Source organism: Dipodomys merriami, unplaced genomic scaffold (genome assembly GCF_024711535.1).
Source record: "Dipodomys merriami isolate MVZ:Mamm:240054 unplaced genomic scaffold, mDipMer1.0.p SCAF_2, whole genome shotgun sequence".
NCBI classification, from domain to species: domain Eukaryota; kingdom Metazoa; phylum Chordata; class Mammalia; order Rodentia; family Heteromyidae; genus Dipodomys; species Dipodomys merriami.
Window position 1 is genome coordinate 67,875,632 of NW_027203381.1, and position 17,794 is coordinate 67,893,425.

General features: G+C 43.8%; 1 protein-coding gene across 1 annotated transcript in view; it reads right to left on the reverse strand.

Annotated features, from left to right (window-relative positions):
* Xxylt1 (xyloside xylosyltransferase 1) overlaps positions 1-17,794 on the reverse strand; it is a 158,643-nt gene that overhangs the window by 61,078 nt on the left and 79,771 nt on the right. The window contains exon 3 of the mRNA XM_070029875.1: positions 1,952-2,084. Within this exon, the coding sequence (XP_069885976.1) occupies positions 1,952-2,084 (133 nt within the window). The remainder of the gene's footprint in view (positions 1-1,951; positions 2,085-17,794) is intronic.

Sequence of the window (17,794 nt, forward strand, 5' to 3'; positions counted from 1 at the left end):
TGGCGAGTGGCAGCCTCTGCAGGCAGAGGTCAGGACAGATGGCCAGTTCAGCCACGTGCAAGGAAGAAAGGGCCAGGACTTTGGCTCAGGACAAAGGCCCAGCTCTACCTGTCCTAGTGTAAACATAAGGTTCCTTCTCCCTTCCCTTTCTAGTTCTTTCTTCCCTCCCCAACCCTCCATCCTCATACCCCAGCTAGGCTGAGACACTGAAGCAGCAAGCAACTGTCACTGATGTTCTCGGTCCCTGAAGTTTCCAGTTCTCTTGTAGAGGAGGCAAAAAGCACGTGGTTTCTTGTGTGCTGCCAGGCAGTACCAAACCATTCTTAGCCCCAGTAGATACCAAAATGCATATTTGAAAAAGTGACTCCCTACAGCCAGCAGCAGGCAGCAGCCCAGGCCTCATGTGCAGCCTTCATTATTAGAAGTCCTTAGCAATGTGTGCAAGGGAGGGGGCACAAAAGGATTTTAAATGTCTATTGATTCTGATGCTCAAGCCCTGTAAATGGCACTCTTGGTCTCAGCCCACAGTGGGTCTCATGGTTCTCCAAGTACATCATAGTAACTAAAGAGTCACAGGGCAAGAAAAATTCAATTGCATTTTCAATCTATAATCTTTCAGATGCTTCTTTTGGGAAAGCTAATCAGGCTGATGTAAGTTGCACTGTTATAAAATCCTAGATTGACCATAAATATAAATTCTGGCCCGAATTATCTAAATTAAGTGTGATAAGGTTTCCAGGTTCCCATGTGTATAGCTCAAGAAGAGTCTAAGCCAGGGCTGGCAGCCATTGCTGTTCTCAGTGCATTTGATCTTCAGCCCCATCAAGTGTCCCCAGGGCCCAGCCTTCCAGAACATGAGAGAGCTCCATGTGGACAAGCAGCTTTGGTGGGGTTGTACCAGCCAAATTCAGAGTTGGAAGAGAGAGAGAGGTCTTGGAGCTCATCTGTACCCCTTCTCAGGGGGCCACCAAGGTCCCAGGTATGGTAGAAGAGCTGGCACTAGCATCTAAGTCTTGGTTTAATGTTTCTCTGTCAACTCCTTGGTGACGGAGAAGATACACCCTGTAGGAAAGTAAAGGAATGAAGGAGGAGTCTGCTCAACTCAAGACTCACCCAGTGGCTCTGGAGTGAGGATTATGGGGGGACAGCCCACAAGGCCCCATGAGTTATCAACCCATTTGAGTCCTTGCAGGAATTTTCTGTTATATGATCTAGACCAAAGAATCATGGCTAAACCAGTGACTGGGCCTTGCTCCAGGATTTCCACAAGGAGCCAGCCTTTGGGGCCACAGAGCCCATACACCCTAGGGACTGGGGACAACAGAATCTCAGCTCTTCCTGAACCAACATGGTCAGTGCTGGTGTTGGTACAAGCTATCAGGTTGCCTGCTAGCCATGAGCTTAGTTTTTAATAAAAACCTGCTTCTGCTATTCTTCTCTCATGTTTTTGTTGTTGTTGAACTGTAAGACATATATTATGCACAGCTCATACCTATCCAGGTGAAGAAATAAAGCACAATCTTTCTCATGTGCTCCTGCCCCACAAAGTGGCTTTGAGAAGCACTTCCTTGGTACTTATGTATGCCACCCTAAAGAGTACCATTTAATTCTGCCCACCATTGCATGCAGCTACTATGTAGTCTACTTTCACTGCTATAAACTACTCAGTTGAGTGAATACATTTTATTAATCCATTCTGTTGTCTAGAACATTTAAGGTATTTTTCAGTTTGGGGTACTACAAATAATGCTTTAGAGAATATTCTTAAATACATTTCCTGGCTCCCAGGTTTCTCTGTGATACACACTTGACAGTATCATGGTGACTTAAGGGCAAGAAAGCCAGTTGTCATGAGAATGGAGAGGAAATAAAAAGGGACAGGGGTCAGGTTGTTGCCAGGTAATAGAAAACAGGACAGGGTGAAGACGTATCCCCTGACGGTCATGCGTACCTGTACACTGGCTGCATCTCTCTGGCTATGCCAATGACAGCATTCGGCAGAAAATTGTCGAACTCCTCAAACAACTCCCGGATATTGGTCTTATACTTTAGGTCAAGGTCCAGCTGAATGATCCTCAGGATCTCTGGAGGGGGAAAAAAAAAGACAATAAGGCCAGGTGTTGTAGCACATTCCTGGAATCCCAGTTATTCAGGAGATGGAACAGTAGGATCTCAAGGTCCAGATCACAGTTGGGGCTACATAGTGAGTTCTAGCTCACTCTAAACAGAGATGACCCTGTTCAAAAAACAAAAAGACAATAAAACAGACCCACATCTTGGCACACCCTGAGAGTATCAGACATTGACAGAAATACAAGCGGCACAGAGAAAGTCACCAGCTTGTTGCAGTGATTGCTGTATGATGCCAAGTTCCACTGGAAACAAAAGCCTTTCAGTGACCAGCAGTCCCCTCTTTGCACTAGAAATCTTCACAAACAATAGCCCACATCTTTCCTTCCAACTGCAGGCATTCATTCCATTTAAACCAGGTGACCATATGCTCCCATTTAGGCCTGTGGTCCAGCCGTAATAACTATATACCATTTTACTACTCAAGGTATCTGACTTGGAAGATACGCTCTGCAGATGCTCTACATAAAACTGAAAGGATCCAGATTTTTTTTTCTCTTTGGAGGAGAGAGAAATAAAAGGCATTATCTAAATCTTAGGCTCTTAAGTTGACACAGGGCTTGCACTCTAGGTTTGCAGGGTGTATAGTTCTGTAAACACGGGTATGTGTCAAGTTAAGATGCTGTCCCAGAGACAAGCAAAGAGATTTCACATGCAACTGTTTTTAATGTACTGTCTACTGCTATGTTGGAAAAATGAACTTTACAATGTGGGGGGGGGAATAGTTGAGGAGGTGGGAGGGATAGGATGGTAGGGGAAAATTTTTTTAAAAAGAACAAGTGAAATAACTATCTGGTTAAAAAACAAAAAAATAGTTAATAGTGCTTCTTTTTCACAATTTAACAATCATTTGATGATTATTCATATTATATCACCACTGTTAAATAAGTATATAGATTTTCAAACAAACAATTGGGAACTTACAAAGTTTTGTATTTTATATAATAATATATAACAAGGATCAACTTCAAAGATGAATGATGATCATCATAATAAATACTTTTCATCGAGCCAAAAAAAGTATAAAAAAATAACATACTGTCTACAAGACAAAAGGAGTTCTAGTTATTCAGTCTCCCAATTCCTTGTATAGAAGAGCTCTGGATGATTTGAGGTGGGATGAAGAGGAGGATGGCAGTTTACTGGGCACAAGGGGAAAGCCCAGCTAAGTTTACTGCTTGTCCTAAGCCCAGCTAAGCCTGACCTGCAGTCCCAGATACCAGGCAGGGTGTGAATGATACACAGTTCCACTGTAGGGACAGAAGGAGAGCCAGTGCTAATGCATAAAGGTTCCTGGGAGGGAGTATGTAGGGATAAATGATAAAAGAGGGAGAGCAAGTACTTACACATTTTTATTATCTTTAAGTAGTTGTACAAAGGGATTCCAATTCAATATATCAATTTATGAGTACAATGCATCTTGGTTAATGTCTTCCCTTCCATAGCTTTCCCTCATCTCTCAAAGCAAGAACTTACGCATAGGATGAGGCCTGGCCTGGGAATCAGAGTACATGGCTCAAGTTCTAGTTTTCCTGTAGATTAATTTTATGATCCTGCGAAAGACAGAAAGGATTCAGCTTCTCTAGACCTCAGTTGCTTCATCATGTAAGGCTGAGAGGGTGAGATTATGTGTAGAAATGTCTTGCAGCTCTAGGAATCCAATCTGGAGACAAGGAAGTGGCTAAGGCATGAAGCAGTCAAGGAAAACTTCCTGAAAGAGAAGATGGACTAAGCCCAGAGTGTGGCAGGAAGGGAGGGGTGAATTGAAACTCTCACCTTCTAAACACTGTCTTTTTTTGCCTGCTCTGAGGATAGGCTGTCACCAAAGCCCTCTGAGGACAGGGCTCCATCTTTGGCCTCTATTCATCATTGTTCAGGGTTTGGTATTCAGCAACCACTCAGGAATGTTGTACTATTCAACAACCATTTTCTAAATTAGTGTACGAAGAAATCTCAGCTTTACGATTCAAGAAAAACTGATTCATTTGTTCCTTGTTCTACTTCCCTTTGTGACGCAGAAACAAAACCTTAGTTGACACTGCACATAATTTTCTAGAAAAGAAAATCAGATGAGAATCCAGCAGCAGCTCTGACTAAAGAAAAGCACAGGGGATGATGCCAGGCTGTGTTGGCTATCAGAAAATACAGGAAGATGAGTCTGCCCAGACTTCTGAGGACCCCATTGCCTGCCCTTGTTACATCTCACACAGGAGGACCAAAACGACTGCTTTCCTTCCTGCACCTAAAAACAAGAACAAAAGCAATCGCCCAGAAGTCAGGACAGGCAGCTGATAATCTGGGAGACTGGATGTCTAGAGTCTTGTGTTGGGACTTTGCTAAATTCCTAGAAATCTGCCCTAGGCCAAGGGGTGGAGAGCAGACACAGGCCTCAGGATAGAGCAACAGGTAGCCACTGCTACCAAAGCTCTTTAACAGAGGAAGAATCTGGATGGTGACCCGAGAGAAGGACACTGTATCCCAGGAAGGAATGTCCAGGAATGAAAACTGCAGCCACCAAGAAGTCATAATGAGCCACCAAGGGTTGGCCATCTGTGGCTGAGAAGCTGACCCTTTCCTTTCTTTCTCAGGACCATAGCACACACTTGTTGGTCCCTTTCCTGTGGGTCTCAGGCAGCTCTTATGCACAGTAAGGCAGAAGCCCAATGAAATAGGGACTGGATGGCCCACCATCCCCAGCAAAGGTCCAGGTTCTATGGATAAGGAAGGTGAGGGACAGGAGCATTTGTCTAGCAGATGGGCAACGTCCAGGATGCATGCTAGCAATTTTGTGGTGTCGACAGGGCAATGAAAGCAGTGAGACTAGCCGGGCGCCGGTGGCTCACGCCTGTAATCCTAGCTACCCAGGAGGCTGAGATCTGAGGATCCCGGTTCAAAGCCAGCCCAGGCAGGAAACTCCATGAGACTCTTATCTCCAATAAACTACTAGAAAATCGGAAGTGGTGCTTTGGCTCAAGTGGTAGAACACTTGCCTTGAGCTGAAGAGCACAGGGACAGCGCCCAGGCCCAGAGTTCAAGCCACACAACCAAAAAAAAAAAAAAAAAAAAAAAAAAAGAAAGCAGTGAGACTTCATCCTCATGGCCTAAGGACTACTTTTTTTTTTTAAATTGTTATTGTAAAGGTTATATACAGAGGGGTTACATTTATATAAGTCAGGTAATGAGTGCATTTCTTTTTGAACAGTTTCACCTCTTCTCCCATTTATCTCCCCAGTTTTCACTACTAGTCCCCCTCCCCCAGAAGCTGTATAGTTCATTTTCAACATAGTGTCTAAGTGAGTATCACTGCTGCATTTGTTCACCCTTTGCTACCCACTTTCTGTGCTCCCCCTTAACCCTCCCCAAGACAGATAAACTTGCATACAAGACAAAAGGTACAGAAATTTAAAAAAAACAGCAACAAAGAAAAAAAAACAAACACAAAAATCAAAATAAAATAACCCTCTAGTTTTCATTTCTTGGAGTTCATTTCAATAAAGATCATTTTATATGATTATATGCACATGCTATTGTACCTTTATGATCCTCTCCTAAGAATAACCTCCTCCAGCCTCACTGTGTAAATGTCTAGAGTCCTGTATAATTTATTATGTCCAAGTGTATTTTGTCTTTTGCCATCCAGTGTGTTTACTTGTAGATTTATAGGCACATTCTAGTTACAACAAATGAGGGAAAATAGGCAACCTATGTTTCTTGGGGTCTGCTTACTTCACTTAATATAATTTTCCCCATCTTTCCATTTCTTTACGATGGAAGCATGGAATCCCATTGTGTATATATATCATATTTTCTTGATCCAGTCCTCTGAGGGGCATGTGGATTGACTCCATAGCTTGGCTATGGTAAACAATGCTGCAAAGAACATGGCTGTGCTGGTAGCTTTAGTGTGACCTTGTTTGTGGTCTATTGGATAAATGTCCAAGAGTGAAACTGCTGGGTCATAGGGAAGCTCTATATTTAACCTTTTGAGGAACTTCCATGCTACTTTCCAGAGTGGTTGAACAAGTTTCTATTCCCACCAACAGTGTAGTAGAGTTCCCATTTGCCCACATTCCTAACATCTGTTACTGGTGGTTTTCTTGATAATAACTATTCTAACTGGGGTGACGTGGAATCTTAATGTTGTTTTGATTTGCTTTCTTTTATGGCTAGAGTTATCAAACATTTATTCCTGTATCTATTGGCCATTCTTACTTCTTCATCTGAGAAGTCTTTAGCTCATTTATTAACTGACTTCTTGTTCCTTTGAGGGTTTATTGGGGAGGGGGTCAATTTTTTGAGCTCTACATATATTTTAGATATGAGGTAGGGAATACTTCTAACAATATCAATGATGACCACACAGAAGCACATATATCCCTTTTTTTAGTTTTAGGTGTTTTTTGCTTGTTTGTTTTTCTTTTGCTGGTGCCTATGTTTGAATTAAGGACTTCAACCTTCCTCAGCTGGTGGACTATCACTTGAGTCATGTCTTCAGTCTCCTATTTTTGCTAGTTATTTTGGAGATGGAGTCTCTTGGACTTTTAGACCTGGAATGGCTTCGAACCATGATCCAACCTCTTTAGTAGCTACAATTACAAGTATGAGCCACCAGCACCTGGCTTTAAGTAGATATAATTTATTTCTCATATATTCCAATATTAAATGGAATTATTCCCATTGTTAGATGAAGAAAGAGAAGTATGAAGAAGTTAAGGGCATTTGTCTAAAATCATAGAAGTCCAGGAGGGAACAGGGCTCTCAAGTCCACTTGATTTGAAAACCCAGCATGCTATACTCCTTCTAGCAAGGCAGTTTCCCTTCTGATGAGACACTCACTCAGGAAAGTGGATTACTGATTCCACTGTCACCACCAAAGAGCCAAGGGCACACAGAAGAGCTAGAGACCTTAAGAGATTAAAAAAATTCTATAACAACCTGACCATGTTTGTGATTTTAGAGGAAGAAAACAAAGGGGATAATTTCACTGCAACTGAAGGAACTTCTGATGGCAGGAGAAGCCATTCACCCATATTAGTCCACTGGTTCATGGAAGCTCTTCCTACTGTATGCCATGCATACCCTCAGGGCTGTATAGATCATTTACATCCTATTTACTTAGCGGCAGTGACATGAGTGCCTCCTGCCCTGGCCTATCTGGACACTCGTGGGCTGGAGCTGTGGCCTCTTCAGTCTTGCATGGCTATTGCCTCCCACTGTTCCACACCTGTCATCACTCCTGCAGAGAATGCTCCTTGAGGATGGGAACTGGCTGGGAGGGCAGAGCTAGGAGATCCATGTTTCCTCTGCTCCCTCACTGGCCTCTACACCAACCAAAGCAGCTGTCTTGACCTTAGGGACTGGCTGGAATGAACCCTGACAGGTTTCAGTGCAACCTAGAGCTCAGTTATCGGGGATATTTGAACGGAGTTACAACTACTCTCTCCTGAAGCACTGTTCAGAGTGGCTTTCCTCAATCTCCTCCCCCACCTCAAGGGGCCTCACCATGTGAGCCATGTCATCTAGAGCAGGAAAAGACACTAAGATCCACTTGAGCCTAAGCCTAGGGCTATAAGGGTGCCTGTCTGTCTGCCCTCATTTTCTTTTGCTCCTTTTTCAGACTAAAGGAATGGCTCTATTAACAAACTGGAAAATGATGGGCAAGATGGAAAGAGCTAGTTAAAGACACGGCTTTTAAGACCTCTGAGACCCCATGACCAGCATCACTGCTGACTAGGGATAGTACTCCTTGGGAGTTCCTAGACTCTCAGGCCTAAAGGGGCTGACAACTGCTTCCACGGCCTGATCCCTGAGTTTGTTGAGGCCAGGCTGGGTAGGACTGTGCTGCAGAAGGCTACAGTCTCAGTGTTTGTACTGCATGGAGAGTTTCAACCTAATATCCCTTGCAGAAACAGACTTGGACAACTCATCATCAGCTTCTAATTAAACAGCCATAAGGCCTGTCATCTGACTGTGGATGGAATTACAACCCAGTGTGAGTAGCTGATGATACCCAGAAAAAAAATAGCCAAAGAAAAATGTTAAAGAAGAAGAGGAGGAGGAAGACGAGGAGAAGGAGGAGGAGGAGGAGGAGAAAGAGGAGGAGGAGGAGGAGGAGGAGGAGGAGGAGGAGGAGGAGGAGGAGGAGGAGGAGGAGGAAGAAAGAAGACCTTGGTTCTTCTCCCATCCCTTCTCCCATCTCCAGAAACAATCCCTGGCTGATACATCTTAACATATACAATATTCAGAAAAGGATGAGAAGACCAGCTGGGTTTAGGGAAGGAAGGGTGTACTGCCTGCAAGCAGCCTTCAGGGAGGGGCAGGTTAACTGTGCACGTGCCTTCTCTTTAGGTGGGAAATAACTTCAGGCCCTCCTATAGATAACTTTACAACACAGCAGAGTCCTCACCCAGATATCAGCCTGGCTTCCCACTAGCTCCTAGCTGAGAGAGGGTCTGCGCAGAAGGGAAATGATGACAACCCCAAAGTACGTGACTCTGGCATCCTGACAGAGGACCAGGAAGCAGCTGCCTGACTTGGGAATTTGTTTTCCTGCTGTCCATGTTGAAATATTGCTGCAACTAACCACCTGTCTTATCATATTTGGGGGCTTTTTAATTGGTCTTTGGCAGCACCTTTGGCCTGCAGGAGTCAAAGGACAACTGAATGGGGTGGAGACTTCCTCCATGGACGAGAGAGGTCATGACCCCAGTAGGGCTATTTTGGGACCTGCAGGACAGCGCAATCTGTGCCCCACCAGCCTCACCAGCCCAATTTCTCCCACTAGAGGGTCCAAGCATGTGATGGACCATATCCAGTGTAACGCACAGGCCCGTGTCGTGTCTCTGAAGGCATCGATGGCTGGAGCTGACTGTGGCTGCTGTCACATCCAACAGGAAACTTGGTCAATTCCCAGCTGGCCCTGAAAGTCCCCTCCACTATTCCCTTTGCAATGGAAAGCCCAGCTGCCGGGCAGCTGGCTAACTACGGGAATAGCTGCTATGAAGGAACAGAGAGGAACATGCCAAAAATCTAGGCCTTGGGCACAGATTCCTGACACTCCTCCAGCCTGGTCGGAAAAACACTTCCTCTCTAGGAGCAGGAATAGGGGTTTGTGTGCCAGGCCCATGTTGAGGCCCCCACAATAACTGACTCAGCTAAGGAGTCACCCCTGCACTTCTTTGAGGTGTTACTACCTCCCACTTCCAAATGAGGCACCTGAGGTTAGAGAATTTAGGCCACTTTTACAAGACAACCCAACAAGAAAGCCATTGCACATGGACTGTACTTGGTCACATGACTCTGCCACATACATGTTTCTGAGAAAAGCCTTCAGCTATCTCTGAAGCCTCTACTTAAAACCCATTATGGTTTTCTTGTCTGTTTCGTTCTGGGGTTTGTGTGTGTGTATATATATGCCAGTCCTAAAGCTTGAACTCAGGGCCCGTGTAGTGCTCTACCACTTGAGCCAGAGAGCCATTTCTGGCTTTTTCCTTTTTTTGGTATTTCATTGGAGATAAAAGTCTCACAAACTTTCTTGTCCAGGCTGCCTTTGAGCCTTGATCCTCAGACCTCAGCCTCCTGAGTAATTAGGATTACAGGTGTGAGCCACCAGCTCAACATTCAATTATATTTTAAAATGAGAAAAACTTGCACATCCAGGGTAAAAACAGCAGTTATTCCCTGTTAGCTCTATGAAGTGACTGAGAGACCTCTATGGAGCAAGAAAAGTCCCTGCTTCTACAGCCATCCCTCAAGTCCATCCCTATGGGACCTGAAGCCTCCTCGATTCCCTTTCCCTTAGCATAGATCAGTGAAGAAATTTTAAAAAAAAAAAAAAAAAAAGATTTAATGGAGCAGAGTAAGTTAGAAGTCTTTAATGGCAATAGCCAAAATATATCATGCTCAGAGCATCATTCAAATGCAGTGTGAGATTAATATAATTATTTCCACTTGACAAATGAGGAAACCAAAAAGGTTAAACCAGTTATCACTGTCACACAGATGGAAAGTGGAATTCACATTCCAAAGTCTCAGGCTTGTTCTTCACCCTCACTTTCCGGGTCCCTGGATGTCAGGACAGCACTCAGGTCTGCAGGCTCTGCTTGGCCAGCCTGAAGGCCTTGCCTCCTGCCTGCTAATCTATGTTTTCCACATTAGCAGCCGCCTGCACCTCTGAGGGAGGGGGAGTGAGAGGAAGCAGGCCTCCTAACTATGATTTATGCAGCCTGTGAGAGACTCTAGTGAAAGCTTTGGGGGCCAGGAAGTTGAAATTCATGACCATAGTCAGCTTTGTATTTAACTATAACAAATTCTTCTGGCCTTACTGCCCATCTCAGAATGAACAAAGCACAGAAACTAAGGGCTAGCTATAGCTATCATGGCACTGTTTCTAACTCGGCTTCTTCATGGACAAAACAAATGACTACGAATTGATGTGAGTTTTCCTTCCATGATAGGGTCACACGAGCCTCTTTTCTCACCCTGTGCACCTTCTGAGACAGGGTATAAATCATCATCTGCTTTGGGGTTGAATAGGATTTATTTAGACCTTGGCTGAACAACTCTAGGGGACATAGGTATGACACATATCTCTTTTGTATTTCTACCATTTCTATCTGTTGGCATCAGCTCTCCGCTGGGTGCACAGTCATCTGCTGCTCTGTCTCCAGGACAGAACGCTCTGTATTCCTTCCACTCAGCAGGCTCATCCTCCTCAAGTGGGTTCTTGCAGCTAACCACCACCCTCTCCCTCAAGGCCAGGTCTCCTCAGCCTCCTCCAGCTGAGAACAACTGGAAGATCTATAGCCAGAAGTGTGGTGTACCTCTGAGATCTGCCCTCCGAGTGGGCAGAGCTGAGGCCAAGAACAGGGCTTTCCCTCTGACAGGGAAGCCCTCACTATTGTAGAGGATCACGAAGCAGCTGAAGAAACAGGCCTTTTATCACTTAAGGTTCCAGAAGCCATGTCATGACAACTTTGGAAGAGATAACCCCATCTCCTTGTTTTATGAACTCAGACATGTCTCTCTGTGAGGCATGGGGAAACAACAACCCATTCTCTTCCTTCTGCATCAGAAGGGGGGAAAAAACCAACAACATATGACTTTCATTTTTTTCCATAGCAACACCTTTGGCCCAGTTTGCAAATGGAGTAGCCATTAGGCAGTGGCTCTTCAGGTTTCCTGTCTTATTAAAAGACCATGATACTAATTTTTGTACTACATTTAAAAAGATGAACTATCTATTATCATCTGTAAAATGAGATAAAGTGCCTATATGCCAGTCACAGGCTTGGATCCCTCATGTTTGCTGCCTCCTGTAATCCTCTTAAGTGGGGTTTATTGTTCCTATTTTGTAGTTCTTCCTCCTCAAGATGACTGAAGTCACAAGTGGTCCTTTCCGTTAGGAGTTTGATGTATGGCACAGATGGCAGAGAAGTCAAGGGTCTAGATATGTGCTAAGAGTCACACTCCAATTTTCAGTCAGAACACAAACTGCTTTCCACTAAGAAATCCCTCTTTTACCCTAACAGAGACCATAATTTAGGATTCTGTCAGCTAGATTGTATGTAAGCACTGCTTGATTCATTTTCTTATTTTAAGTGAATTCTGGTTATTTAATTAACTCAGTCTTTTAATTAACTAAAATTGAGGTTGTTAATTGAAATTATTTGGTAATTTCACTTGAAGATGTAAAGGGTACAATGCCAAAATGAGATAACTGCAGCCAAAAACAAAAGAATAAAAAAGAAAAAGAAAGGTTTTAACTACTAAATATTTGGCCATACAAGAAACAAGACAATTACACTCACAACAATAGACTCACATTAGAACCAGGAAATTAATATCAGTAACTAAACATTAGGAATTGACATCAATATCTCAATACTATGTATTCCACAGTTCCATTCAATGTCTGTCAGTTGGACAAACAGAAAACAAAATTTCTAGTCCAGGATTGCAAAATAGTTGTCACTTCTTGATAATTCCTTGGTCTTTCCTTGTCTTCCATGACCTGGGAACAGTATAAGGAATACAGGCTGGTTATCTAGTAAAAGCTCCCTCAATTTGGATTCACCTAATGTTTGCTTCTGAGTAGATCCAGATTACACATCTTTTGTCAGGAATATCACAGAAGCCATGCTCAGCTCTTGTCACTGCCTCTGATCAGGAAGCACATCTTGTCAGTTTGCCTCATTACTTAGTGACGCAGACTTTGACCTCTGTAAAGTCACTACTTTTGTCTTTGAACAGCACTGGGGGAATTTCTTTGATATAATGACAATATCCTATTCCTCAACACATTTTTACCTGCTAGGTTTTAACATCCACTGACAACTTGTCTAAATAAATTATTTCTATGTTGGTTGCCAATTGGTGATTTTCTAATGCTTTCATTCTGATGGCAGGTTGTAGAAAGCAGAAGCTTCCCCCACAGGAGGTACTGGTGCTTGTCTGCTGTAGGGGAACTGGACAGGGAGAAGCATCAGAGTGGCTGATGCTGAATATTTTGCCCATCATCCAAGCACTCACAGTACTAAGGATTCTCTTGGAAATCTCCAGAAACACTAGCCTACAAACCCAATGTCCATTTAATGTCAGTCAGTAAATAAATGAGTGATAAATGCACGAGACCACCCTTTATTTCCCAAACTTGTTCTTGAAACAAGCTGTTTAATAGGCTCTATCTTATGTAATGGAATGTAAACTTAGGGATACAGGGCAAGTATGAGCAGGTGAAAACTCTGGCTTCATGTCCACCCTGTGGGTAAGCCATTTCCCTTCTGAGCACCAACTGTCTCTTACTGTAAGGATAAAATAGATGTTCTTATACCCCAACCCCCACCCCACCCTACAGCCCAGCCATCTTGTAATTCTGAACAAAGGTTTTCTTTCCCCCAACTCACACCCTTCTTGCTTGCTCACAGAACAGCACAGATAAGCATCAGGCATGACAGATATAGGCACTGTATTGACCTCACCCATGCCAAGTAGCCAGTCACCTACAGATAGTCACACAGCTAGTGAGTAACATAGCAGGAAGACAAGTAGGCCTAACTGGCTCAAGAGTAGGAACTCTCTGGCTTCAACATAACCCCCCTTATACATGGCTTCAAAATTTGCCCATACCTTTGTCAGGTATCTGTTGATGTATAATAAATCACAAACTTAAAACAGCAATGGCTCAAAACAGCACTGTATATTGTCCCTGGTGGTTCTACAGATTAGTTAAGCTTAGCTAGGTTCTCCTATGGAGGCCCATGTAGATGCAGTAAAATGACAGCCAGGGTTGATGCTACCAAAGGCTCAGCCACAGCTGGCATCCGAGAAAGCTCTACACATTGCCAGCTGTTAGTGGAGGCTATCAGCAAGGTGAAAGTGCCAAGCTGGGCTGTCAACCCAGGTGTTTTTGTGTGGGCTCTTCCTGGGGTTTGGTAGCTGGGTTCCAAGAGGGAATTTGCCAAAAACAAGTGTTCCAAAAGACTCAGGCTGAAACCACAAGGTTTCTTGTGACTTAGCTTCATGAAGTATCTCTTTTACTCTATCTTATTTGTCAAAAGCAAGTGAGAGATCCAGCACAGATTCTGGAAGAGAGAACCATACAATGGTGTGGATACTGGGAGGTGTTGTCAATTAGGAGGTCATTTTTGCCCCATAATGGAATTACAGATTATTTTAAATTTCTTCTATATACTTTAGCAAGTTTTCTACCCCCCCCCAAACACAGACACACGTACAGACACAGACACACACACAGACACACACACACACACACACACACACATATGTTGGTATTCACAGAAACAAATTAAGACTGGAAACTATACAAGATTGCTATATAATATATGATTATTGGCATGACAGATATATGTGTGGGTATATATTTATACACAGTTATATCACTATGGTAAGTATACAATTATTAGTTTGTAAATACTTTTCATCTTTACAAATTAGCTATCTATTACTCTCAAACTAAAAATGCTTGTGTATGTGAGTGTGTGTGTGTATGTGAGAGAGAGAGAGAGAGAGAGAGAAAGAGAGAGAGAGAGAGAGAGAGAGAGAGAGAGAGAGAGAGAGAGAGAGAGAGAGAGAGAGAGAGAGAGAGAATGAGAGTGTCCTGGGTTTGAATTTAGGGTATGGGCACTATCTTTGAGCTATCCTTTAGCTTTTTTTTTTCTTTTTTCTCAAAGCTAGCACTCTACCACTAACTCCACTTCTGGCTTTGTGTGTGTGTGTGTATGTGTGTGTGTGCTTAATTGGAGATGAGAGTCTTGGGGACTTTCCTGCCCTGGATGGCTTCAAACTGAGATCCTCAAATCTCAGCCTTCTGAGTAACTAAAACTATAGGCGTGAGCCACCAGTGCTCAGCTACAAATGCTTTTAAAGAAATTAATTGGGCTGGGCAGTGGTGGCTCACACCTGTAATCCTAGCTATTCAGGAGGCTGAGATCTGAGGATTGAGGTTCAAAGCCAGCCCAAGCAGGAACATCCACAAGACTCTTATCTCCAATTAACCACCAGAAAACTGGAAGTGGTGCTGTGGCTCAAGTGGTAGAGCACTAGCCTTGAGCTGAAGAGCTCAGGGACAGCACCCAGAGTTCAAGCCCCACAATCGACAGAAAGCAAGCAAACAAAAAGAAAGAAAGAAGGAAGGAGACAGGGAGGGAGGGAGGGAGAGAGGGAGGGAGGAAGGGAGAGAGGGAGGGAGGGAGGGAGGGAAGGAAGGAAGGAAGGGAGGAAGGAAGGAAGGAAGGGAGGGAGGAAGGAAGGAAGGAAGGAAGGAAGGAAGGAAGGAAGGAAGGAAGGAAGGAAGGAAGGAAGAAAGGAAGGAAGGAAGGAAGGAAAAAGAATCTAATCGGCTACTTCATAGAAAATACCTAGGTTTAGGCCTAGTTGTAGATTTAATACGCTTTGCTATAACTCAACTTTCTTTAGGAATCCTATTCCATTTTTACAATCCAAGTCTATCTATAAACTTCTGCCTCCTTCCTGCTTCACCAGAAGATAGTTACAAAGCATTTTTCAAATAAAATGCAAACAAGTGGTAGTCCCTCTCGCCTGGCTTCTTTTTCCTGTCATTGGTATAATTGGATCATGCTCCATTTACTCTTCTCCTTTTACCAAGTACATCCTGAAGTCTGAGGCAATGACATGTGTTGTTTCTCTGAACCTCTGAGCAAAACTCTCAAGTCTGAGGGGATGAATGTTTCTCTCTCATGCCAGCTTCTGTCTGCAAAGTCTAGGCCTAAAAGAGCCTGACACAGAGAAAGGTCAACATCTTTTAAGAAAATGTAAGAAAAAAAAAAAAAAGAAAAAGAAACTGTGAGATCAGGACTGGAAGAGTCAGCCCTTGGTGTCCAGAAAGGTGTTTCAAACACAAAGTCTCCTTCAGATGTCAACAGTTGTCAACCTCACCATGGATAAGAGTGGTTGAAGAGATACCATTGCCTAAAAACAGGAAGCATCTAAACCCAATACCCAAAGTAGCCACCCCAAAATTACAAGTGAGCTTCCTGGAACTGAGCCTGGAGAGAGCAGGTATAATACCTGGGTAGAAGATCCAAAGTGAGTTTGTGTTCCGCGGCAAGTACCAGCTTTCCCCAAGGCAGGCAGGTCTGACAGCCAAAGTGCCCAGCTCTCTTCCCAGAGTTCACATGCATCCACACTGGGAGCCAGAGGAGGCAGACTCATGGAGTCAGTCTGTGCTATTTTTACTCCGTCACTTTCCAGCCATAAACCCACACTTGAAAACTTCATTGTTTTGGACAGATTAAGAAATCTAACTTGGCCTTTCTTGTGGTTTAATTTCCTGCATGCCTATGTAAAGGAAAAACTTCAGTGTTCCTACTGAAACAAGTAACATTTTAACCTATTGGTGACAGGCTTGTGTTGAGATAGTTGGTTTCTTGACTGTCTCTAAACCCACCTTGCCCTGATTCGGCAGGGAAGCCAAGACCTGGTCCTTTTCCCTTCCACCAGAGCAGGCAGATTTCCACAGTTCTAAGCTTAGGGTTGGTTGCTGAATGCCAGAGCAGGTTAGTTTGCTTTAAGAATCTTCCAGACCAGTATCAAGAGCTGAACAGCCACTCAGTGACCCATACAACTCGAAGTCATTGTGCCAACCATCCAGGTGCAGAGCTAAAGAAGTTTCCAGAGAGAGAATAGAGGAATAATCTTAAAGGGATACTCTAATGAGTTCAATGACAGAGCCAGGCAGGTACAATCCGGTGTGCTCAGAAACACTGGACACGTATCAAAATAAGGGATGCTCTTTTCTGTGGAAGCCAGTTTGAGTTTTGTGGGGGTATTTTGTGTTTGGTGTGGGGGTTGCCTTAAAACTCTTACCTCCATTCATATCCTAAGTCAAGTCATGACAGCTGGTAACTTCCATTTCTGCATTGTCAACATGGCCTGTCAAAAGCACTCCTAACTCATGCTGAGCTGTAATTTTTTTTCTACTCCAGGATGAAGTCCTTCTCTCTTCCAAAAGAAAGGCCTAGAACTGCACCATGGTTTCCTGCTGAATCTCATGGGTGACTCATGAACTTGTAATAAAAATTGAAAGGAGAAGATGCTAAGAGTATTCTTCTCTGCAGAAAAAAAAAAAACACACTCCACCAGGAAGCTGACAGCTGGCATGGTAGAACAGGACAGCACCCAAAATGTCTGCAGGTCCAGGACAGTTTCCTAGCTAGACCCTGTGAAGGAACATTCTGCCAGACACAGCCTGGGACATATCACATGGGTGGACAGGACACAGTCAGTTTTTACTGTTCATGACAACTCTGAGTTCTTTTGAGCATCCAGGAAGTATTTAAGACTCCTGTCCTGGGTTTGTGGCCCAGATGCTGTTTGGCTCACTGCAGATACAGCAGGAAAAAGACAGATGGGGCCTGGCTTTCCTGTAGCTTAAGACTAGACAAGGTGATCTGGGACAGCATTAGGAGCAGATATTAAGGAGGACAATGGGATGGAGCAGGATACTACAAGGAGGGGCTGCTGGAGGGCAATGATCAAGGAAAGGCTTTTCTGAAAGTGGCACCTGAGTATGAATGATGGGGATACAGAAATGCAAATGTCTGAGGGAAGAGAGAACTAAGGGAGTCATTAGAAAAAAAAAGTCAGCAAATGCTGGCTGCATATTGGAGTAAAAGAAAGGGCACCAATGGGGCCAGAGCAGAGTGAATGAAGGAGAGCAGGCAAACTTGAGGCCAGAAAGCTAGCAGGTGCCTGAAACAGAAAGGAGCTCAAGAAGCAGCGAGTAGTAATGTGGCAACTTCCTGGGCTGATCAACATCCTTGCTTTAAAGACCTGCCATCTACCTGACTATAACCCTCTGTATATTACCTTTATAATAATAATTTTTAAAAAGCTGAGGAAAAAAAGACCTGCCATCTCTTCAAGGCTCTCTACTATTCAGACATTTTGGTGTTAAATTTTAGGAGTGCCTCAGGCACACTGGCTTTCCACATTATGCTCCTAAAGGAGAGGATGTCCAACATAAGCAATGGAATAGAGCTCTTCCATCTGTATCTCCCTGCATTATGGGTCCATGACCCAACTCTGTGAGGCCAGGGCTCATGGATAGAGGCTATGGCTGAAACTACCAGGAAGACTAGGAGAAATAGCATTCTCTCCTTCCCAACACCAGAGGCTGGTTCTG